Here is a 26230-nt window from a genome sequence, read left to right as displayed (position 1 = left end):
AGTCAGAAAATTATTTGAAACTATCTTCCCATCTGTTAGCTCTGTCTCCTTTTATATCACAAAATAGGAATGATAACGAATAAAATTACACTGATGGATTTGCATTGTTTGCTACTTAACTCTGAAATAACATTCACTTGTATCTAGGCTTTATTCCTTTTACTTACACAGATGCCATGCTACTAAGCATGAAAGAATATAACCGTTCCCAAGTAAAAGTAAGTGGCCTCAGAGTCTCCAGCAAATATGAAAAATTCCAGACTTACTTACCTTTTGTGAAATTCGAAACATTTCCTTTGGGGGTCTGGATAAAGCAGTTGTCATAATCTTACTTCACAGAGATTACATTATGTTAAAAGAATTCTTATCTGGCATTTTAACTAGCACTCCTGTTTCATCATGCTCACTGTGAAAATTTCATTTTTTTTAAAGCATGAGACTAATCTCTAGTGTGTAAGACAAACTAACATGGACTGTGATGGAGTGGAAGATAAAGATCAAGGCCAAGAGTTTTCTTCATAGCAAGTAGCATATCTCAGAAATTTAAAAATTATTTTTAGCAATATTATTCATATGACACTGAAAATATACTCATGCTTCTGAGGACAGACAGAAATAGTTCCTTTCACAAATAAGCAATTATATCACTGTACAAATGGAACAATTAATACAATTAATGAGCAATGTAGCAATGTGTCAGAGGCTTACCATAATCAGATCACGGTTCCTTAGTTTATTAGATGCACATTTTGATAACATCATTAAATTTACTACTTAGCTCTTGATATTCTTTAACTGCTGAAGAAAACTCTTCCTATTCTATGTGGTCTGAGCTGATCAAAGCAAAATGATATGAAAAAAAGAAGCACATTATAACTGAACAGTGAAGTCTGAGAAGAGTAACTTTGGATGCTTGAAAGTAAAAGCATTTGGAAAGCTGCATATTTAAAGCTGAAAACTGTTCCCTTGATTTCTTAGTCCAGCCAAGCACACACTCCCTGTTAAACAAACTGGCAATGAAGAAATTACATAATATCGCTGTCCTCAGAGTTAAACTAATGACTCTAAACGTATGGGATAAGGACAAATATTCACACCAAATCCTCAAAAATTTCAATATAAAAAAAAAAATCAAGATGAAAATTACACAGGAGAAATGTGGAAAAATAACAAGAAAAATTATATAATGAAAAAGCATAACATGCTTTCTATTGCAAACTTTTTCCCCCAAACACACAGTGAAAGAGTGAATTTACTGTATAGTGACATCTGACTGTTAAAAAAATTTATAATGATCATCTATCTGTCATTTAAAAAAACTGGAGTAAAAGTAGATAAATTACCAAAGTAGAAAATAAATCTTTACTCAGGAAGTTGCTGTACAGCTTGATAAGAACAGTATACTGATATTTAAGGAAAATTTGTATTTAAAGAGGCTTTTATAGTTCACAGAAGTCCTGTTACTTCTTTTTGAAATACTTTGATGAAATATATAACATATGCTTTGGGGCCTGGAGAAGAGATAAAAATGCCATTCACCTATACTGATGATGGACAGTTGATAGTGTGGCAAACTTTGTCAGGAATATAAAATTCAAGATAACAACAGTAAGACATATATCAAAACTGGGAGAGAAATATATTTATATTTCCATTAAAATCCATTTTCATTTTTCCTTATGCACAATGGCTTAAACCATAACTGACCTATAAACCTGTCTAACTCTTCCTTTACTGATTCTAGGACTTTAAAGTATACAGCAACTCTTTCTGCACATCAGCTGTGAATCTCAAGAACACACACGGAACAAGAATCCTTTTTCATAGGGTCCTAAAGTTCAGAACAATATCTGCTCTACATTTTGCCTTGGAGACATGGCAAAGCACTTTCAGTGTCTGGTGCATGTTCACTTGACTGTAGGGCTGATGATTCTCCTGTGATAAAATTATTTCAGTGGTTTATAGCAGTGTTACAGCTCTGTCTCTGCCTACCTATGGAAAGAGCTACATTATTTCTGTGGCTCTCGATGACTTTTGAATAGCATAAGCCTAAGAAGAGAAAGGAAATTTAAAAGAGTTTTCATACATAGAGCCAGGACAGTCTTTGCTTTCGCAGTCAGAAATACACTCCATTGCATGACAAACAGAAAATGTTCATTTTGTATTTTAGACAACTACAGAAGTTTAATCTTAATAAGGCCATTTTGTCATTAATATTTTATTTGAATAAGGGAGGTTATTTTACTGACTGTACCATAAAGAATTTAGTGTCAACTACATTCAGGTTGTTTGTATGATACACCTGAATTGTCCAAACACATACCCGAAAATTAATTAGGAATTTTTTCCAAAGAGGAATAAGTACCTATCCCTCAAGAACAGCGGTTCATATTTTATTTTAGGTACAATATCTAAAATTTTTGTTCAACTACACATGACAGATATAATCATTCAGCAGCAAACATTTGTTTTAATTATTACCATTACACTGCAAAAAAACAAGAGTGCTCCAATAGCATGGACTCAAGCTTAATTTGCAACAGGTTGAGAAATAACTTCTCTTCTGTGTATGTCCTTGAGGTACTGGAAGTGATCTGTTTATAATGCGCTGAGAAAAGAATCATTTTAGTTTTACCCCTGTGGTATGGTACATTATACTTAACACATATTTTACATCACTAATACTATTTTGTAAATCTTTTTTCTTTTAATCCTCCTGTAAAATCTACCATGGTTTCACTATTAGCAACTTAGTCATCTATTTGGAGAAGATATTTGGATAAAACAGTTTAAAGATCATTTTAAAAAATCTTAGAAAAATATTAAAGAAAATCTTGCATCACTACTTCAAAGGCACCACTGGATCCTCTTTGCACTTAATAGGACTGTGTTCATAAAGAAAAGAAAAAGTATATTTCTGTCTTTTTAAAGAGGAAGAACAGGAGCTTATTCATGAGACTCTTTCTTCGAACATAGCAATCGTCTTTGCTCTTTGGCTACACTGCAGTTTAGGACTTTCAAGCCTACAAATGCACTGGCTGAAAAAAATGGACAGTTGCCCAATTTCCTCCTTTTAAAGATCATATTCTGTCTGAAACAAACAAACAAGCAATAAAAAAACAAAAACACAAAACACAAAAAGCAAGATTTGAGGCAGGTCAGTTCTTCACCCTTTTGTGACTCTGAAACTAGTATATTCCTGCATTAGGGAAGAAGCGATGATCTTCCATCACTCTCTGACTACAACAAGCTTGCTGATACCACACAGGTGCAACACAAGAAGCAACTCAGAGGCACAGATCATAGTTCTTCACGATGTAAAGAGCAGTTCATAAATCACTTTCACTAATTAACCTTAACTGTCAACTATCAGTAACGACTTCATACACTTTTACGGGTCTGTGAAACTTGAACTATGGCACTGCTTGGCATTGGACAAGGCAACCTTTGGTTATCTAGCTAAGTGACAAAAATTCAGTTCAAGCTATTCAAGCTGTAACTAAATTATGCTCTAGTGAGAGCAATATCTGGGCTCTCAAAGAGAACAGTGCCTGTTTCCACAGCCCTTGGGTTTCCCTAATCAAAATGCTTACATGAAAAAGAACTCAGAAGGAAAGACAAACAGAAATAAGCCTGAAAACCAAAAGCCCGGAGCACTGTTGACGCATTCAATCATTTCTGCAGAGGAAGTGTCTACATGCATGACTGCATACAACACTTCTGACTGAAAATGTCATGAGACAGCTACTGAATGGAAAAGGTTCCTCTGTATTTAGGAAGGGGTTTGAGAAACAATTTGAAAGACACCCATTTTATCTTCATTTGAAATCCATCAGTGTGAATTGGCTAAAGCAACATTTCCTTTGTTCACTTAAAATATTTGAAGTTTGTTATAGAAGTGGCTTGAGTATTCCACAATTGTAGTAATAAGAGCATCCAGACAAACTACTACAACTTGAAAGGAAAGAGCTAGGAAAGGATGCATTGTTTGTGCAAGACTGTAGTTAATGCAAAAAAAAAAAAAAAAAAAAAAGGGTACTCCGCATTTTCTCCACTATTTCTCAGAACTCTGGACTAATCATGTTGTTTCATAAAGAACTCTAATGTTAAATCTCTAAAAGAAAATGTCTATTACCTTTTCAAAATCCATATTCTCCCTTTAGACCTCTTTTTCATTAGTGTTTGTAAGTGCTTGTATTTCTATATAGAGCACACAACTGCTCAAGACCCCATCTGCGAAGACTATCAGACAAGATAACAGCCTGTAACTGAAACGAATGAAGAGAAACTGCAGAATGTCCTCTGCACAGCACAGGGGACTGATACCTAATGCTCTGGGCCCTCCAATGGCTCAGCAAGTAATCAGTCATATTTTAATATGTATTTAAGATTGTAATATTTATCTTTTATATCTGTTTCTCTCCCACTTTCTTTTTGCTCATAATTATGGAATATAATAATAACATCATTGAATTCTTACTTGCTGTTTTTCACTCCAAGTTCTAAAGAAGCTGGGATCACAAATAAAGCACATACATGGTTGATCATATGAAAATTTAAAGTCCTGTTTAGTTTATGCTGAGCAAAAAACTGCATGAAAATTAATCAAATATAGTTTATAAGCACATTGGAACACACGTCTTGAATTACAATGCATTTATTATTATACTGTTCATTGTAACTTTTGGCAATAATTTAAAAAATTTATTTAACTTAATTTGAACTTTTGATTTCTATTGCTTTTGAATGGTGTCATATTTGCTTCTAACAAAACTAAAGTCTAATTTCTGGCAAGAGACTAATTTTGTATCAATATACATACAAATTAGTATTGCAGGAAAACACACATTGTCTCTTGAAGGTATGATGCAAACTGACATTTATGAGAAATGGAAACTGATGAAAAAGAATTTTTATGCAAAACAACATTTATGTCTTGGGAGAGAAAGGACGGAGGGATCTTTTGTATTTGAAGGAGCAGTATATGCAGTTTGTTGATAACAGTCTTAGAGCTTCTTCGTTACCCATTGCTATAAAGAAAAGAGGCATGTGGAGCTATGTTACTGAAGACAGAATATAATTGCACCAACTTTGTCATGACAATACAGATATGGATACTTAATTACAAAATGCAACTTAATGACCCAAAGATCTTAACAGCAAGACAAAAAGTAGAGGTTTCAGTTTGTGAATTAGTCAAAGTTATTTTTTTCCCCTTTACAGGGACATTTAAACAAGTCCTACAGGCATGACATTTATCACTGATTTAAAAACAAAACAAAACAAAACAAAAACTGTGCTGAAGGACTTTGGTGTATTTTAAAGTCACAAGTGCCAGATTTCACATGAAATGGAAAGAAAGTTGAGCCAGTCTTCAGGCCCATTTCCAGAGGAAAGATTAAACTAGTCCTGAACTTCTGCAGCTGATTAAATCTGCCTCCTGAGGGAAAGTGCAGAGACGGTGCTGGCAAAAGGATGCAAGTGGTCTAGCCCAGGTGAGTCAGCTCTTGTCCTCCCTTGCTTTTGGGGTGGGGTTTAGACATGGCTGCAGATCACCTCAGGGACCAGCAAGAGGTTTTACATGTGCAGTGCATATGGGATCTGGGAACTAACAGATGGCATGTGAAGTCACCACAACTTCAGGTAGGAGAAGTGCTGGTAACAGGTGTAGTACAGGTAGTTAAGCTCTCGTATGAGAGCAGGAAAGAGGGGCAAATCCTTGGAGGCATGGCTGTAGGATCTCTGTTGTTTCTGATCCTGGGCAAGGAACAAAAGGAAAAGAAAACAAAAGGCTCCATGGTTTAAGCCTTTGGGCTGGAAGACTGCCCAGAAAGCAAAGATGTGTTTTCACAGTGAGACAGTCTGACAAAAAACTCAAGAAGGATGCCTTTCAGGAGCTAGAGAGGCCTCGCTAGGTCACTAATTCAAAGATCTGGTGCAGGGCTATACATAGGGTAGGTAGATCACTGAAACTGGCTAGTTTTTTTAATGACAATTTTTTTTGACTAGATATATATTGCTGACAATTCTTGTTCTAGATCATAAAAAGCAGGATTGTTCTTTTATTCCAGTACGGTTAGGGTCTACTCCATAGCATGGAGTGGTTTGTAGCTGGTAGAGAGGGAAAAGGGTTCAGATTAGAAATAGAGGAACAGCACTGCTCTCAGGAAACAATCTGATGCCTGTGGTTTGGGTGGACTGAAACTATATTTGAAACAGGTCTTCCTAAAATAAGATACCTCCTAATTTTTTTCTTCTGTGCTGCATTGCAGAATGATAACATTGATCCATGGCTCTGCTAAGCATGCAACTTGCCAGTGGTATTGACAGTAACTGGAGTCATGGGATTTAGTTGACTAGGTACTGGTTCATTGCCACAGCATTAGCCAGTTAAGATTTTCGTTTCATGGTTGGTACTTTGTGACAAAGCCATGATGGTATGTTATTCCACTTTCTGCTTTGTGTTTGAATAATTGATTCAATGAGGGAATGGGTTATGGCTCAGGAGGCACAGTTGCTAACTTAACATTATTTCCTTGACTTGTTTCACACACAGATTAGATGCCAAAAGCTGTAAATTGGTAATTGCAGGTCAATCAGGCACATTCTGGGAGTCCCAGCAGATGACAAGACTGAGAATCTTGACCCAGATGGTTGGTATGTAAGGACTCAAGCTGGATGCTTGTCAGGGAGGCTCCTGTCCCTGTCAAAAATAAGTCGCATCTTCTCCATTTTCCTGTATTTTCTTTAAAGAAAGAAGGGAAAACAGGAAGGACTTTTTCCTGTTGGTGGTAGCGGCACAGTGACAACAAACAGGTAGCAGAAGTGGTCAGACAGTCAACCCTCCTGCAACCAAAGCAGTTCCTGAAGTATAACGAGAAGTGGACTACACCCAGAGTCTGCCCAGAGGCAGCGTGAGATTTTCTTTCACACATCTGACAGAAGGCTCAGCGCTGTTGGTGAAAGAACAGCACATGAAGGCCTAGCAGTCTGTTACACCTGCCATTTTGGAGGGACTGGCTGAGCCACTACAAGAAGCATCCTGAGAAACAGAAGCCCAAAAGCTGTAAGACCTGTTTTTGCTGGCTTTGCATGTGAAAGCCAGAAATCTGCTGCTGTTAAAACAACTGTGTGGTGTCTAAAGCTAGACAAAATATTTCCTGACACCATCCATGGCCAAGCAGGAGACACCTGTAGAACTGTATGGATGCACCACAACTGTCTTGCTGGGGGAGACAGAGAGAAGACTGTACAAAAGCAGGCAAGTGCCTTGGGAGAGAGGCACTCACATTGTCCCAATTCGGGAAAGACTGATGAAGAGAATCGTCCCAGAAGCACAGAGTTTTTTGTGTTTGGCTTTAAAAGCTGTGTCCAGAAGGAACACATCAATTTAAGCTTTTCCTGATAACGGAGTACCTCAGAGATCTCTCTAGTATTAAATACTATCATTGTAAGACACTAACAATATCTAACTCATGAAAAGATATAAATATACACAAATTATTTTTTAAAAGTCTCCATTTTTAAGAATTTGAGATGCCTGTGCTGCTTCTTACTCAGGCTTTCCATTGATGTTGCTTCAAGGAATGCTTTAAATAAACAACAACGATGAGCATGCGGGAGAACAGACTGTAAAGTAATCAGCAGTGTGCAGAATCAGCTTCTGTCAACAAGGCCTGACCATCTGATACAGAAGACCTGATGTGCAGGATACCTCAGAAGTTTGAAGCTTTTAGGGCATTCACATATACAAAATAATTGTTTATAAAATAAGCATTGATGTAAATGTTTAAGTATTACATTCTGCATTTAAAGTATTCATACTTGAATATCTAAGAATTCTGCTTCAGCAAAAGAGATGCCATAAAAAATTTTCTCTTTCATTCCAAGCAGCAACTGACTCAACTCCTTCTTTTGTTATACATTAGACATATATATTATCTGATGCTAAACAGCTCTTTCAAAATGAACCATATATTCAAATTACATTAATTCCCACACTTCCCATATGGTTAGAATTGCTACAAATGATTATACTTACACAAGCCATATTACTTGGAGAAAAATGGTAATATCTTACCGCTATGTTTCCATTGCACCTCTGGGACTGGCAAACACCTGTAATTCTGTTTGGAATCAGCACATCCTCCCAGCAGGATGGACCCTTCAAAATAAAACCAAAGTATGTAAGTAAGTGTTTTAATCTACTCAATAAGGAAACATATAAAAGTTGTTTTTTATTTTCTCTCTCCCTACCTCTAAACCCTACTAGAATTTAGCTAGACAGTTTTATTATTTTTAAGCTGAAAAAGTACAATTGGATTATAAGACAACATTTATCAATAAAGCTCAGTTACTGACAGGACATACAGCCCTGTAGTTAATGTTGTAAACAGGAGTCATACAGTAGTATATTTTCTCAGCTTAAAAGTTCAGGCAGGGACTTAATTATGAATAAAAAGCTACAAACTCATCTTTTGGTTGAACCCTGTTTGTCTTGGCCTGTAGCTGACTAAGGGTAAATAGAAAAAATAAGATAGTTGGAAGCTGAATATTTGGTTGGAAATACTAGAGAATACAGGAAGAATAGGTCAAGCTGCATGTCTGTATTTTGTTGTTTAACTCTGTAAGTGTTAAATGGCTGTACCTTTACTGAAATCTGACTTATATGGGCTGCTAACGTGGGCTTTGTAGTAAACTGTAGTAAATCTGCAGTAAACATAGTAGACTTCTTTTCATCAAACAAAGCTTTAACCTAGCTATAATACAGCATAATGAACATATACAGTGAGGATTGTTAGTAAACTCCTGGACATTTACATTTTTTTCAAGATTAGTCAGTTGTCATTAAGGAGGAGAAAAAAAAACCTTAAAAAGTAAATCAAAAATCATAAACAAACTTTGCTATGACTTGTTGAATAGAAACAGTTCATTTATGAGTGCATTACAAAACAAAAAGGAATAGTAAATTTAAAGACAACTAGTTAGGTAAAGTGTAGCTTGAACATGCGTAAACTATATTTCAGGTAGACACAAGGGGTGACTACAGGTAGATATATTGTTGACTTTTGGGGAGAAAAATAGCTGTAGTATAATATAGTTAATATAACTCACTATACCAGTAATCATGAAAAAAACCCTGAATTCATTATTTAAAACATTTGAAAAAAGAATTTTTCCATGAACTTCTCCAATGATTTTTGAAATGATAAGAAGTTTGCTCCATTCCTGTCTACTAACCATTTATTCTACTTGCACCTATGTAATAAATGTAAGATTCTCAAAGTCAATGGTGCTATGGCAGTATATACACAAAAAAGAAACAGTCACAAGATTGCTACACAGTAAGATAGTTAAAAACAGTCTCATGAGAAGAACCAGTTCTGTAAGCATATGTTATCAACTACGGTACTGATTATCTTGATTTCAAAAGTAGAAAATATTTCAAGCCAAATTTTTTGCAGGTATTAATACTTTAACTTCATTGGAGTTATTTCCCAACTATTCAGTAGTTTGTAGGTCTGGGCCCATAATTAGGCAAATGTAAGAAGGCATAATACCTCTTAAGCAAGAAAGAAAACATGCAGAAGACCATTTATAATATTAAATGAATGAGATTCTGGAAAAGTGGCTATTTAAAATGGATTTGAAACAGAAACTATGTTAATTATGCCACATTCTTATAGTATTTGAGATTAGCAAAATACCTCCTGAAAGAAACCAAAACAGAAGAGATCTCATGAAGTATCCATTACTGTTAGTTAGAATTCAATGACTACAACTAGCATTGGATCAGGTCCAAAGACGGCTTAATTTGGCAACATTTTTTTATTTATTAGTAGTAACATTAATTTTAAATGAACTTTTCACTCACTTTATATGGTCTTATCTACATGGGAAAGTTGTGTGTTATATGGCATGGTGTGAACTTACAGTGCTCTCATTTTTCTGCAGTAATTTCCTTTAGACCTTTCTCACGCACACAAAGGTACTTTTTGCATGAAGCAGCTTTCTGGAGGAAATGAGAGTACGCCATCTTCCACTTAGGGCAGACTAAAGCATTCATTTACACAGGGAACCGGCAGTGCAGTCCCACACTACCAGTGCTACTGTGCTTTACACTCACACTGTAGTTTACAGCTTCCTGATGTGTCTATATAAACAACGTCCTATCCACCATTGCTTTACACATCATTAATTACAACTATGGGCATATAACCCATGAGAAAGTCATATGTATTTAGCTTTGTTGATAACATTGACTATGCCTGGCCTTAAGCTAAGTCAACAGCATTTTCTCTTTATTCTAACAAGAGTCACATCAAGTTCTCCGGGGACAAATCGATTCAGCAGCAGAAGTCCAAGACTAGGAAGCAGATCATCTTGGTTCTGTACCTGTCTGGCTCTCAGATGTAGGGGTGGGGGGGAAACACTCAAGAACACCACAAAATCTATGCCTCACTTTTGATGTTTATAAGAAGAAGGAATTCTCCTTTCCCAAATCTGTGCTTGGCATTCTTCAGGGTAATATTTTGTTATTATTAATGATAATGCAATATATTTGTAAAAGATTCTGTGTACTTGAGAATTTGAGTTTTCCATTTTCAAAAAACAGCAAAAAGACAAACGTCCTTGAAAAATAGTTTGTAGTCAAAATGTTACTGTTTTCTTTAGCAACAGTGCTACTAAGCATCATCACTATAATTGTGCCATAATAAAATTAGGAATTCTAGGGAGATAAACACTTTGAAATGCAATTTTTGTTTCATTGTTCCTTGAGTGCAAAAAAACCTGTCAAACTGCAAAGCAGCCAATCATCAGCTGCATTGTTGTAACACTCTGCACTCTGTACTGTTTGTAATTATTAGTTTACTTTAATCAAGAAAGCACTGTGAGAAGAACAAAGCCCCCTGATTGCAAGATTAAAGCAACTGCCCTTCCAGTACACGGCCACATGGTTCAAAAAAAGCTACTAATCAAAATGAATGCATCAGAGGATACGTTTCCCAGGGTACAAATGGGAAAATGAAAGAATAAAGAAAGAAGTATAAAGAACACCAGAATATCATTGAATTAAAAAAATAAAAGGGCCAAATGTAGTTGAATTTCTGTTTACAGCTGGAATGGGAACTTTTATGTTTTGGGTGTTTGGTGGTTGTTCTTTCTTTTTTGTGGGAGGAAGACAGGAAAAAAGTTGGCAAAGAGCATATTAAATTTGAACTGAAACTCATAATAAGCACATGAGTAACCAAGAGGATTCACATGCTATTCAATGTATAAAGGAAGCAGTGGAAAACCATGTACTTTCCACTGTACTGGTGCACAGTACTTTCAGTATATTTTCCACCAGTACCCAAGATACGATTTTGTATTGTAGGATCACAACTGAATTTTGGTCCTTTTCAATGATCACTTAAAAAGCCCATGAGAACAGAAGGAGTATCTAGAGATCTCAGATGACAAATTATTCAAAATGCAGTTGCTGACAGAGTTGTTGACCTGTGAAAACCAGGAAAGGTCAGAAGCAGAGGTCAGCAATAGAATCCAGTGATTCATCAAATAGTTTGAATCATTTAAAAGGCTGGAAACTATCCATGTATTTAATACTTTGTATTTTCCCTGCTTTATATTCTCCCCCAGTGAACAATATGCAGCAGAATATCTTTAAAACACATCCTTGTCCCTGCTAATATCTACATGAGGGATATAAATCATTAAAATGTTGAGCAAATGACCCAAGCAAGGGACAAATATTAATGCAGAAAGATTTTTAAAATAAAGTAAGAAATAATTCCTGGTGCTTGAGAGGGTTTAAAATCAGCATACAAGTCACTGAGAAAGCGCTAAATCTAATGCTACCCATGCAAATACTCAGACTCTTTCGGAAAGTAATGGCTATAGTCTTGCCTATACGAAAGCATTTGAAGAGCTAATCCTTGTATGCTGCCCCTTCATCATGATTTTAATATCTTGAGGCAATAAGACAGAAAATCTCCCCCAAATACTAAAATTACTTTAAAAATTTGGTCCTTTTTTATTTTGCTTTTGCCACTCCATGACAGCGGCAGCCATAGCAAGATACCACTATTCACTGCTTCCAAGGGCCAGTATGGAAGGAAAATTGTGGCCCCCAAATATAGGAGCAACCCAGGTGTATTCTGATGGCAACCAAATGTATACGACAGCTTAACACAGCCCATGAACACTAGAGGAACAGTGATGGATCCCACCTATTGTCAGAAACATAACACATCTTAGCAGAGATAACACAGTCTTTTGCTGTTGTTTTCTTCTACTCTTCTCAATATAAGCTTGAACTGGCTTTCATGAAACAAGCACTTAAGTCTAGGAAGTCATATTATAAGGTAAAGGCACATTTTCCTAAATCAGCATAGATATTTTGACTAATTAATATCAGAGCTGTTTCCCTCAGCATCACCTGACTAAAATTTGTCCTTCTCTAAAATCTAGCACTTCCCAAGTCTTTCATTCTTATTATAACTCCATAGCATTTCAGAGCAAGTGATTTGCAAGAAGACTAGTCAGAACCACAAGAAACCACAAGAGCCTGTAGGCTCATGAGTGTCTCAGAACTGATGGGGAGGCTGGAGAGGAGTCTGCAGGTGACATATCCCCAAGAAACTGGACAAAATCTAGAGACAGGGAAAAAGAAGAATGAAAAGGGCTTTTTCTGGGAAAGACAAACTGGTAATGATTTAGGCTAAATATTATTACTGGTAAACCAGTGCATTCACTTTTTCTCAGAATCTCTACCTAGAACATGATTTGCCCTTCACTTGCCACACCTATCACTACATTGACAATGTTGAATGCAGGGGATGTTTGTTCTGAGTGCAGATAGAAACCATTCAAATAAGAGCTTTCATCCTATTTTATTAGTGTAGTAACAGAGATGACAAATTAAGACTTTTGGATACAGTGATTCATATTTTATAAATTCTTAACAGGTTTAATTTAGGAGAACCATCTGATCATCTTTTCAAGCTCTTCTTACTAAGAATAATCTAGCAGCTATATGAGTGATACTCAATCAGACTCAGCAAAAAAAAAAAATCACATGATGTGCTTCTAATAGTAAAGAGATTGGAGATCTCATTTCAATTCAGAACAAGTAAATCTATTTGAATCATAGCATTCTTGTAAAGCTCCATATTGATTTCAGCTTTCTTTATATCTTGACAATTATGGATACAACTAAACTATGTTTATTAAATGAGATAAGACACTTATTAGATTTCCAGTGAACGCTCAAATATCATATAAATATTATTACATTTTCCCTAAGTAAAACTGTATGAGTAACAGTATCCGTTTTGTGCATAATGTATTTCTCTAAATCCCCAAAGCACAGCCTACAGTATCCACAACTGGAGAGGGAAGGAAAAGGAAAAATTTATAAAGACATTATTACCGATTTAGCCAAGAAGTTCTTGCTGGCCTTTTACAGATGTTCTATTTACAGTACTTGGAAATTTATCATCTTAGAAAGATAATTTATTGTAGGTTAAAACCGCCAGATTGACAACCTTGACAAATGACATTCTCTGCTTAACCACCAAGTGCATCACAGAGGCAGAGGTAATTAAAGCCTACCCACAGTTTACACAGGCCTGCAAAAGCCACTTTTAGCAGTGAGAGAGTAATCTGTGTTCCAAAACTATTCATTCTTTGACTTTTCTGCTTAAAGGGGTGCCAGCTGACTAGGACATACAGATGACACAATACTTGGATGTAAGAGGCAACCCCTAATTTGTTAATTAAAGCAGCAGAGGAGTTCTTTTCTCCTACACCCAGCATGTTAATAAATGCTACCGTGAATGATGTGACTCTGCATGTCAGTCTAGAGTAGCAGACGGAGTGTCTCCTACTACACACTTCACAGGGGATAAAACTAACCAGTTTACCAGGGATTGACTTTGATATGAAATCTCCCATACAGCAGAGTATGCACTCTAGAAAAGACTATCAAATTAGTTCTGGGACTAGTTTTGATGGAGTTTGTGTGATATGAATGGGAGGAGTGAAATTAACTGCTTATTTTACATAGCACATTAAAAAAACTATCAGAAGAAATCTTTTATTGACTTTGGCCAGTCAATAAAAACTTAAGCATGTGGATAGCTTTATTCATATGAGGAATAAGACTGAAGTAAAGTTACTCACATGTTTTCAGTCTTTGTGGGATTGAACCTATTGATTTGATTTATGTGGGTATCTTAGATATGAAATGCTCCTTTCAATCAGAATGCCCAGCCTAATCAGGATATTGACAGTTCTATGTCAATAGTTATAACTCTTCCAAAATGCAGCAGCTGACAATTTGTTGAACTGTACGTAGTTGTGCAATTAGGAAGACTTCCTATGTGCTAGTTATTTCAAATCAAAGATCAGAGAATCACGTCTCTAACTGAAAACAGTTAAGTGTAGCAAAATAATTTCTATCATATTCTTTTTTTGATTATGACTTTTTCATTCTAATCAAAGATATTGTGTTCAAAAAGTTAAAAGAAAATATGTGAATAAGATGCTTTTAAAAAGTTTTGGTCTTTCTTATTCTTTCATATTGCATTATAGGACACGGATTAGCAAAAGTAATCCCAGTGCTCATAAAAAGACATTCAAGATAAAGATCTCCATGATCTTCTCTTCATCAATAATATTTTTGGAATGGGCACTGTGTTACCAATACAAACAGTAACTGTATTATATAGCCCCCCCAACAGATTCATAGAGGTGTTGTTGCCAGACTATTTTGGTGGGCTCTCCCCATTAAAAAAGGTGGGGAAAAAGAACTGAACAAATGTAAAATGCAAATGCAAATGTATCTGAGAAACTGAACTGAAAAAGTCCTGCTGTTGCTTGACTGCTTGAGTTGGATATAGTTGAACATTACTCTAGAAAGAAGGAGACAAAAGAAGAAGAGACACCATTTTATAAAAGAAGAAATGGATGTAGATTCTCATAAAAAATGAACATTCAAATAATTTCCCAGGCTAATGATTTCTAATCTATAAATGCAAAATATATGATTCCTTATTTATTTGGATGGCATTAAATACTTTATCAGGAATGAAAGAAGAAAACACAGAACTGGATAATATATTTGCTAATTCTCTAAAAATGCCATGCATCCCTTGAAATTATATCATTCACAAAATGACCCATATATTTGTTTAATTTTGAAGTGTTAACACCAGCAAATCCCACTGAGGTTGGTGTATCCAGCAGCAGCATAAAAAATGGACCTTCTGGCCTCAGTTGCAATTACTGTCGTAGTGACTTTTGAAAAGTCTTCCTAGAGGGAAGAGGTCAGATCACTGTGAGCCAAGAAGCTTACAGATCTGAGAAGAGAAATCAAAAGCTCAGAAGACAGAGTCATTTTCTGGACTGACATGGTCAGATGACTAGAGAAAGAACATGTAGGAAAATGTAGAAAAAAATACAAAGCCATGAACTAAAACATGGGAAGAATGCCACTGCATATTCCCCATCACTTACACTAAGTGAATAATTTAGGGACTACAGAATCTTCCAGGGTGATTATAAGTTGTTGAATAATTTAAAGCATTTTTTTCATATTAGGTAAACAGGCAACAGATCAACTTTAAGAAATTCTCCATCCTACTGGGGATGCTGGGATCTACCTGCAGATATGTCCTATGATACTAAAGAGATTGTTATAGCAGTCTAAGTCTTCAGATGGTGAAAGTTAGTGTATCTGCACAGAAGTAAAAGGGATGACCATGTGACTGTGAGAATATTCCTTCCATAAATCAGGGCAAATATTTGTCTTACAGTAAATAGGTTTGAGAAACTTCTAAACTCAAAGCCAAAACTTTGGATTCCAACTTCTTCAAATTTCATAGAGACATTTTCTATTTTTCTATTTCTTTAGCCTTGATATTTAAAGCTGCTGGTCATCAGAATGAGAGATCCGTGGTGAGGGGAATTATTGGATCCTAGTTATCATTTAGAAATGTTTCCTCAGGCTGTTTGAGCCACCAGAATCAACTCCCTCTTCTACTTAAATTATTTGAAGGAATTCATTGTCCTTTCAAATAAACCTGAGGTAGGAGGGAGAATTAGGAGATTTAGCTGTTCATTAAAAAAATATATATATATTCCCTTCAGATTAACAACTTGATACAAACTTGCCTTCAGTACTTAAAACAAAGAAAGCCTATCAGATTTGGAAAATGGAGAGCTTGCTACACACAGAGCCAGTCTAAAACTGGCTGGACCACCAAGTCGCTGCAGAATGCAAGAAGTCAAAATGAAAGGGCTCTACAACTTCACATGGTACCAGTATCAGAGAAAAAAATCAGAAAAAAAATCAAATGTCAGGAATATTCCAAAATAATAATTTGATTCAGATACAGTAATTGCAAGACACATTGTTTGATTTTAAATATTTTTCCTTGAGAAGAATTTTGAAACCTTTTTTTTTTTTTTTGACTGGGAGATGAAGCTAGAGCATTCCCATTACAGGCAATGCCTGGAGAACTCATCTGTCAGTCTATTCATTTTAATAAATACAGTGATTAGTCAACACTTCCAAGTGCAACAGTCAGATCAACTATTCAGGCTGTGGCATATATAGAGAGAGAGAGGCTACTTGCCTTTAGCTACTTCTTCCTGCTCTTCCCTTTCCTCCTTCATTTCTCTGTGCTAACATCTACTGCTCCCTCATTTCCACTGCTTTTACTTTGTCTAAAAAGTGTCTTGCCCATTCCTGTGAAATGACCCATCCTCTGAGGATGCTAGATACTTTCATGAAAAAAGCAGGGATTATCAAGAATGCTGATGGATTCTAATAACAAATTTCTCTAAAACAGGTCTAGAGCAGAAACACCACTAGTGGCAGACTAACTTTTCATAAGGTGCCCAAGCAAATTTTTCAGTTACTGCAGTTATATAAAACTGTAAAATCAAGATTACACACAACAGTACCTGTAGAAAATAGATTGGTATACAGTCAATTTCTGATTTTACACATAATCAGCAATCCTGCAAGACAAACCTTTATCAGCTTCAACAATGTTCGAACATTGTTCCATAGCAACAATGCTCCTACGTTCCAGGGCAAAACTAACAGGATACCAAAAGCTTTTCTAAAAACCAAAGAACAAACTACGTTAAAAGCTGTTATGTCATGTTTGCTATTTTTTCCAAATGCTACAATTGTTGTAAATTTTGCATACACACCAGAGCATTCACAGATGAATATGTCCCTTTTTTTCTTTTTGAAATGTTCAGAAATACAGGAGGACCTGCATCAGATATATTATTCAGATTCCTTTGAGGTTATGTCGCAAGCTTGTTTTTTTTTTTTCCCTGAAGCTATGATTTTCACGCAAGCATGGTCCTGCTAATTCACATAAAAGAAATAAAAAGACCACTCTTTAAAAATTTTACACAAGCACTTTACTAGTTATTTAATGCTGCATAGTTAAAGAACTGAAGCAGTGCCAAGCAAGTTAGTAAAAGCTTTATGACAGATTCCATGACACAACCCTCAGCCGGCAGGCAAGCATTTAAACATACACACTCCAATTAAAGTAGCTATATAAAAGCCCAGGAGAGAGCAAAGAAAAAGGAGGAAAGGGGACCAAAAAGTAGAAGATAAAAAAAAGCAGGAAATAGAAATAAAGGCAACTGTGCGTTCACCCTTTTACAGTAAAACTGCTGCTCGAATGTTACATGACAGTTACTATGGGACCTCTATTCACAGCAGATAATCCCAAAGCCAAGAAGCTATTTTGCATTATGATACCTCAATTTTATCTGAATCTGATCTGCTATGACAAATTCCTTGAAGTATGCAAGGATTAATTGAAAAAAGTATCTGCAGCTATCTCCAGTAAATTAGAGGCCCAACCTCTAGAAATCTGACACAAGAGCAAAGTTCAGGACCTTGTCTTTGACATCAAGGTACTGCACAGGCAGGGAGGAGTTAAACCTCTTCATCCAAAACAGCCACTGAATAACTGGATAAAATATAGGTATATTCCTATCACCTAGCACCAGATACTCAGACTTTTTCTTTTCCCCATCAGTGCTTTAAAGGCTGCAGATCAGCCTTTCTCTCTCTCTCTCTCTCTCTCTCTCTCTATTTCTCTCTGGCTGCAAGAATCTTGAATTATTTTCTGTGTACTGGCACAGCTTCAGCAGAATGGATGGAAAATACTTCTAGTCAATCTTTAGGGTTATCACCAAAATTACAGAAGAGGTGAATTTGAACCATGACAGGCTAAAGAGGGATTTGAACCCAAGTCTCATTTTCTATCAGAAGTTCTCAGGTAGGCCACCGTGTACAGGTAAGGGGTGCCTCTACCACCTGAATTTTGTGACAGCCCAATCCTGTACGTGCACATGATATGATCTCTGTGTATATCTATTGGATCAGACTTTGATGGAGATCAAGTTAGAGACACAGCTAATTGCTTTATCCTGCCTGCTGTGAATTGCTCATTTGCTTTTAGGAATTGACTTACTTAAATAAAAGCAATTTTAAGCATGGATAACTGCAGAACACAGGAACAGGAGGAAATTAAAGGAACGAAAGACACCTGGAGGTTTTAAAGGGCAACTGAGAAAGGCATCGTTTGGATACCTCCTGACTGCATCAGCCCTATTTCAGACTCATCAGTGCTCGCCTAGATTTAGCTTTGGTTCCCTTCCAGACATTAGACTGAGATGCTCTCTGGTATCAAAATGACTAACTCTCTAGTCATGGATGTTACATCCGAATTCACTTCACAAGTGTTAGAATGGATAGGAATAACAGTCACCTTTTAAAGTAACCTACCAGGATATTCGGAGGTGTATATTTCAGGAGAGACCATCAAGAAACTACAGAAAATGCCATTTAATTTCATGGAAAACATCTGATCGAATCCTGAACAGTGTGAGTGAGAGAGAGATTTCAGTTTTGTAGTCATGATATCTATATTCAGTTATGGAGTTATGACTTGCATTCAAATTACTGAATCCTTTCAGGCTAAGACCACTTGTGAACTAAGTATGCTAATCGCTTCTTAGATTTAGAAACAATCAGGCCCTCAGAGATAAATTCAGGATACTTCTATATTGCCTTGACAGCCATTGCAAACAAATCTGCCTTTCTACAGGCTTTATTACGTTTATTCTGAAAACAAGAGTTTTCTGTTATTGCATTCTCTTTTAGTAGCTGTTTCTTTTGTCACAGGGAAAGACAACAGATAAATTATTTAAATGTTTAGCATTTTATAATGCAGGACTAGCATTCTAACTATCAGTATGATGTTGTTTTCCTCGCCTATGGCTCAGCATAAACCATGACAACAAATAAAATTGAGCTGATTAACCAGAATTAACACTATAACTAATTCACAGTTCAGTGCCTATGAACTGACTTAATCAGTACTTTTTTATTTATTTATCATCATCAGGCTTAGCTACAACAAATTTAGAACTTACCAAGCAATCAAAGGTCACATGCAAGGTATAATAATGAAAAAGGATCAGGAACTGTCACTTCAATTTTAATCAGAACATAAATGTGCAGCACAGCTCATTATATATTAATAAATAAGAATGTGTAGAACTTCCTTGAACACACGCACTAGTCTAGTCATTCAATTCTATGCAATTATTGTTTATAATTGTGTTCTGCTATTCCAGCTCTTACACTTTTCTCAAGCTATTTTTCATTGCTATTTTATGCTCTTTATTTGAAGTTCTGGTCTGCTTGGTCTGAAGACAGATTACAACTGCAGAGCAATTTATAGGCCAAAACTGCAAATCTGTAAACAGGATAATTATAATTTGAGGTGATGGCTTTTTTTTGCAGACCAAAAACACATGCAGTGCTATCACCACAGAAGAGTACAGACTGCAGACAGGAAAATGTAGTGGCATATCTCTTTGCCCTGAAAATTGACACCTGATGCTACACAGTGAAGGCCTCTGATGAAAAACTAGGCTAGAACACAAAGAAAGAGTCCTTCCTGGATTAGAGGAAAACAAAATAGTTAATCATCTTCATGCATCTACTTTGCCCCATCTCTGAAGTTATGAGGTGCTTTCCTGGTCTATACTTAGATGTTAAGAAAAGCTATAAAAAAGCTGCCATCTGGAGTTAACTACTGTATTCTTTTGAGTTAAGATGTAATGTCTCTTCTCATAGCTGCAATAATTTGGAATGGCAGCAACAGCCAAAATTAGTAAAATGTTACACTGTAAATACATAGAACTCTAAATACCCAAGATGAATATACTGATAATGGGAGTACTATTTTAAACATCAATATTATTTTACCTTCTCTTTAATTTATACCAACATTCTTCCATTAATTCCACTTCAACAATTTCTGAATTGTCAATATGGGGTCAAAAGATTTTCTCTAATGCAATTTCTAGAAGTTTGCACAATGTTGGAACACCAAACAAATATTCCTGAGCTATTGAGCATTCAGACAATACATCTAGATCTGAAAGAAATGTTAAAAATTTGAACAAGATAAAATGAAGAACATACTCATGCTCTCTGACTATTGAGCTCTCACCAGCCACATTTCCCAAGCTTCCTCAGAAAGAAAAATACTTCTGAAAAGATGACTTGTTCTCTAAAGCTTTGGCACTACCCAATACAAAGACTATGGATATACATTTATGCATGATAATTATTCATAAGCATTTAATTATACTGTGCAAATATCCATGCACTGCATTAGACAAATTCCCATCAGGTCTAACTCCTTTGAGATAAAGAATCACATAAGGACAGAACACAATCCTGTTACAAGCGGGAAAGAGAAGATGGCAATTTGATAGGAATCAATTTGCTGTATTATAGAAAGGCTTTGTAGTCCAGAATCTAATAGGAATAGCTCTGGACTGGGATTTGGAAAAACAGGGTTCTGTTCAGAGCTCTATCACTTGCCTGTGAAAGACACTTTCTCTCTTTGCCCAGCAATTTCCACATCCTTAATATATTGATTTCCTTTGTGATATTTCCTCAGAGCTATCGAGAAGTTCTTGCTTTTAAATAATGCATAACACTATCTGTATTATTAGTAACACACTGATTTAAAAATAAATATTATTATTACAGAAATGAAGCCTTGTTGTTGTTGTTTTAGAAGTACGTTTCCCATTAAAAAGAGCAGGAAGGTTTCTTCTCTACTCAGATCTTAAACAACAACAAATCCCTGAACCAGTATTGTCTGTGAGTATTAAAAAACAAACAAACAACATTTAAAATATCATCGGCTGTATACCTTAAGCAACTTTCCATATTGGTATGCATATTTTACTTCTTTTCAGCAGATTTAAATTTCATAAAGAGTGTATATCTTATTACACTAGAGAGAACTTGACTTGATTTTAAGCTCAGAAAAACAAACTGTTCGGTCTTTTACAATCACAGTTTTCAATTAACTTCTCATCCCTAATGCAAGTATAGAACTAATCTATCAACTCATGCATTGTCACTTTTGTCTAATTATATTATATGATCACAGAAAACACACTACATTATGGAAAATATGAGTGTGTTGGTGGGTCTCCATTCATCCACTATTTTAAAACCCTTCTTTGAAAAGCTACCTGGGTTCAAACTGAGTGGAAAAAAACACTTTAATAGCTTCTCTATAGCTGTTTTATGTTTTTCATGATAGCAATCCCTGTTATCTCAAATTCATATGCATATGCCAGGCATATTCAGGCTTGTTTCATTTCTTATAAAAGTAATGACCTTTCAAACACTTTCCTAGTCTTCCTTTAAAGAAAAAAACACACAAACAAACATGTAAGCGCCAATGAAGTGGAAAATTAGCCTTTTGAAACAAGCAACCTACCTTCCCCTCCATATTAAGAAAACCGTAAGACTGAACAAAAAACGCATGCTGAATCATGTACAGTTGATTTTACTGTGCATACTCCAAAAAAGTCCTTGACATTGCTAATGTTTGCCTTTTGTATAGGTCCCAGAGCCAAACCTCCATCTGGAAGAGATTTGAACTACTATCCAGAGGCATTTCAGGATCCGAACCAAAAGGTTTACAGCATTACAATCCAGTTAATTCTATTGCTTCTAATTCCAGATGGACTTAAAGTCTTATCTCTGCACTCCAGGCCTTCAGATACAGCCTATCACAGTAACACCAATTCCCAGGGAATTCAGCTCCATGACCCAGGTGAGATTAAATCCCTCCAGATAGCCCAAGTAAATGGCTCATAACTCGTTTCTGTCACTTTCGCTAATGACTTTGTACCGGGAAAGAAACCAGCACAGGTGTAAATAGCTACAAATTATTAACTGCACTTTTTCCCTTGACTTCTATCAGTGATTCCAGTTGTCCGGCTCCTGCTGAGAACATCACAGATATTTACTAGCTGAACTTTCTCCTTAAATACTGCACTAATCAACCACTGGATTTCTGTGCTTTATCAGCCTGAGTGTTGTGACACACAGACACAAGATATATAAACAAATAATTCCAAAGCACATTAACAGTTAAATAGTTTCACCCAAAAGAAAGCAAAAATAAACTGAAAGGCAGCCATTCAAGTCCACTCATCAGGAAATGCTTACTTTAATGAACTGAAGATATGATTTCCAAATATTCCTTTAGGACAAATGGAAGAGAAATGAAATAACTTCTCCTGGAGAAATTGTGAATTAATATTGAGAAATTCCTGTGCAAATTAAAGCTAAAACCAACAAAAATATAGCACAACATCAGGAATTACTCTTAGAAATAGCTACTGTCAAACAAAACTTTTGTTTATTTTTACTTTGTGTTTTTTTCAGGGAAGGGAGGAGTTTGGAGGGGAGCAAGAGGAAGGGGAAAAGGAAGAGTATAAACGAACTGAATGATTTCTCAAATTGGTCTCCAGCATTGGAAGGAAATCTGTTCCAACAGGAGACTTCTGAAGATCTAAGTAGGAAAAAGAAGAAATGTTTAAGTGGTCTGGATTTTGTAACTCCAGCATGCTGGTGTTTGTCTGTGCAGAGCACTGCAGAGAGACAGATAAATCAAAGCAAGCCACCTACCAGAAACATGGCTCTTGTCTTTCCAGCATAAGAAACGGACATCTTACATCCCACAGCACCTTTGGAGGTGGTAAATACCCACCCTCAAACAATGTCAAGAAAGACCACAGAGGTCTCTTCCAATGTTTTGATCAGGAACTTCCCTTCAAGAATAGGGCAGAACAAGGGGTGAGCAGTGTCACATAAGCAGGTGAGAGGGGCAGGCACTGATGGTCTGTACCACACAGATGCAGCTGAATTCCCAAACCAGAGGGTGACCAGCAGCCAGGGGCACTGGGTCAGTAACACGGCAGTCAGCTGGCCCCACGCGAGAGCTGCAGGACATGACGCTGGACCCGTGTGCTGAGGCAGCCCTGGATGACTGGCAAACTCTGGCGAAGGGGCTGACCTGCGGGGCCTGGAGGCTGAGCAGAGTGGACTAGAAAACAGCTGGCTAGGGCAGCAGATCCAGGCCAATCGCAGAAAGGACTGAGGCAATCCAGAGCTGGGAATAGGAGCTCTGAATGGCGAATACAGGCAACATGCTGCTGGCGGTAATATGTATATTTTGTAAGCAGATACTGGGGAAGCTTGCACTGCTGCTGGGAAGACGCACATGCAAGTTGTCTTCTGGTAGGACGTCCAGGCAAGGCTACATCCTCAGGCACTCTCAGGGCACTCCCACCTAAATCGCCTGAAGCAGTTACCCAAAAGTTATTCAGCCAGAAGTAAAAAATGCTGAGGAAGCACTTATCTGCTAATAGTAAAGGCAGTCATGGGAGCTGAAACTCTGTGTCTATGGCTCATTTAGGGACCCATAAGTAGAAAAGACATCGGTCCTATGCAACGTAAATGAAGTTAGATCAGCAGGGAGAGGCAGCAGCAGGGAAATGACTCAGCGTCAGTGAGGCAGGTGACTCATACTTGATTAAAATATGAATAAAAGACCAGAAGACCTAGCCAATACAGCTCAGATACTTTACTGGTTGTGAGACTGTGACCACACGCAAACACAAGAATACCTTACTAATCTTCTGTGCGGTGCAGCACTGTAGAGGAACAACACTGATAGCCTTGTTTCATAACCCATAAATTATAACTCACTTACATGATATAGATCCAAAGAACACTCTGCCCATGCACGTTTTGTTTAACTTGAAACAATCTTTGTAAAACTGAAAAAGCTCAATATCACTATGTATTAACCAAGTCCAGAGAACACGTTTATAGGACTTCAATAATACTTATGAAAAATACCAACTTTGTTGGTATTTATTCAAAATACTGAAACCACAAAGCACATTTTTTTCTATTCTCTGTTCACCCTTTTTAAGTGCCATATTTTTTAACCAATGAGCAAGGCATTATTTTTTTCCTTCATTAACACTGATTATCTGTCTTGAGACAGGAGTCTGGATTTCTTACGATATTTAGATACTGCACCACTGAGGTTCGGAAGGGCTGTGCAACTGAGATGGCAAAGAAAGACAGACTGTGAAACCTGTGAGACACCAGTACGTCACAGTTTCACTGACACTAAAGCTCCTATGGTGCCTATAACCCTTTTAGGTGCAACTTAGTTATCTGAATCACATGAACATTGCAATGCTGAGCATACTAGCAACCAAACATCTGTGAAAGTCTGGTCCAGAGACAACTACGGTGTTATTTATTTAATCAAATGTAGACATTTATGTCTGAGCAGGATTCCTTAAGTTCCTTTTATAATGGAGAAAAATACATAGACACAGGGCTGGATTAATTTCACTCTCAAGTAGATGTCTAGAACAGGTCAGATAAATTGTGTCCTGAAAGTGCCTATTTCTCTATTTCTTTTTACTGACTGTGAAGAGAACCTAGATTTAACTCCAGCACAGATATCTAAGTGGTAAATGTTGAAACTTGGGTGAGGGGAATCTATTCCTTACTGATATTCAAATGGAAGAAAAATGTGATTTCTCTGCTGGTTTTCGTATAAAGTTTATCAAAGAGTTCTTTGGTATTATAACAAATACTGATATTATTTATTAACATTGCTTCAGGGTATATGAGGTCAGGGAAAATCTGATTCATAATAAAAGAGGTTTACAATGTTGAAGTGTCTTCAGCTCACTGTCATAAGAAACTGCACATAAGAAACAAATAAGTATTTGACTCATAATAATGACATTCTAAATAAGGCTTAATAAAATGAGTGACAGGAACTCAGTGACATCACCACTATATATAGGTAGATGGCTGGTGGGAAGAGCTACTGTTTCTAGACTATGCAAATTCCCTTAGCCGGTATGCAAAGTATAGACCTTAGGGCCACAATCAATATCTGATCGCAGAAGTACACAGAAACAGGCAAGAAATGTCCAAATAAAAATTATTTTAAAACTGAAGAAAAAGTATGTTTGTGAGGGTCAGAACTGGATGTTTACCTGTCAGTTAATGTTAACTTGGAAAAAATAACCAGTATTAGCATCTTCTCTGGCCTAAGTACAAAAATGAGAAACTGTAGGCTAACAGAGAAGTCTTCTTTCTGGTTTTGCCCTTCTGAGAATGCTGGATATACTAATCTGAAATAGTTATCAAATTACTACAGCCGGTTTCTTGAGCATCTAGGAAAGGCTGAAAGAAACTTTCTTTTATAATGTCTCAGTTAGCTGTTATCACTTAAAGGTAACCCTGAAACTGTATTACCAATGAATGATTTCCATAGCTCACTTTGCTATCTAGCTTGTGTCTTCATTTTACGGTGCTTGCTTTTTTATTAAAGAAGACAAAACTCCAGCCTTTAAATTCATGACAAGAGTTTGAACAAAACTAAAATGGGATGCAATGTTTGGGTTTTCCTGCATATGACTGCATGCTACAATTCTATAAGTCAAACTGATGAACTCACCAAATGCCAAGGTAGTATGATCATCTGTCAAGATATAGAAGGCCAGTAAGCTATTATAATCACTATTAATTTAATGCACATAAAACAGCATTGAAATAAGCAGCAAGCAAATCCTAGTATGCCTTGGACAACAAGAATGCTCTTGAACACAGGTGCTTTTGTTCATTTTATTGGTACATTTCCTTTCTCACATAACAAGGTCTATACGTTTCCTTATGGGAGAAGATACAGGATCATGATGAAATTTTTTGGCAATAATTATTATGCACAAAACAAGCACACATCCTATTTTTCTTGAACAT

General features: G+C 36.4%; 1 protein-coding gene across 1 annotated transcript in view; it reads right to left on the bottom strand.

Moving 5' to 3' along the window:
* Positions 1-26230, bottom strand: part of PRKN (parkin RBR E3 ubiquitin protein ligase) — an 816438-nt gene that overhangs the window by 421425 nt on the left and 368783 nt on the right. Inside the window, exon 5 of the mRNA XM_067294746.1 lies at positions 8081-8164. Within this exon, the coding sequence (XP_067150847.1) occupies positions 8081-8164 (84 nt within the window). The remainder of the gene's footprint in view (positions 1-8080; positions 8165-26230) is intronic.

This window comes from Apteryx mantelli, chromosome 3, assembly GCF_036417845.1.
Source record: "Apteryx mantelli isolate bAptMan1 chromosome 3, bAptMan1.hap1, whole genome shotgun sequence".
Lineage (NCBI taxonomy): Eukaryota > Metazoa > Chordata > Aves > Apterygiformes > Apterygidae > Apteryx > Apteryx mantelli.
Note: the sequence above shows the minus strand (reverse complement) of the source record. Positions and strands in the feature narration are given on the sequence as shown.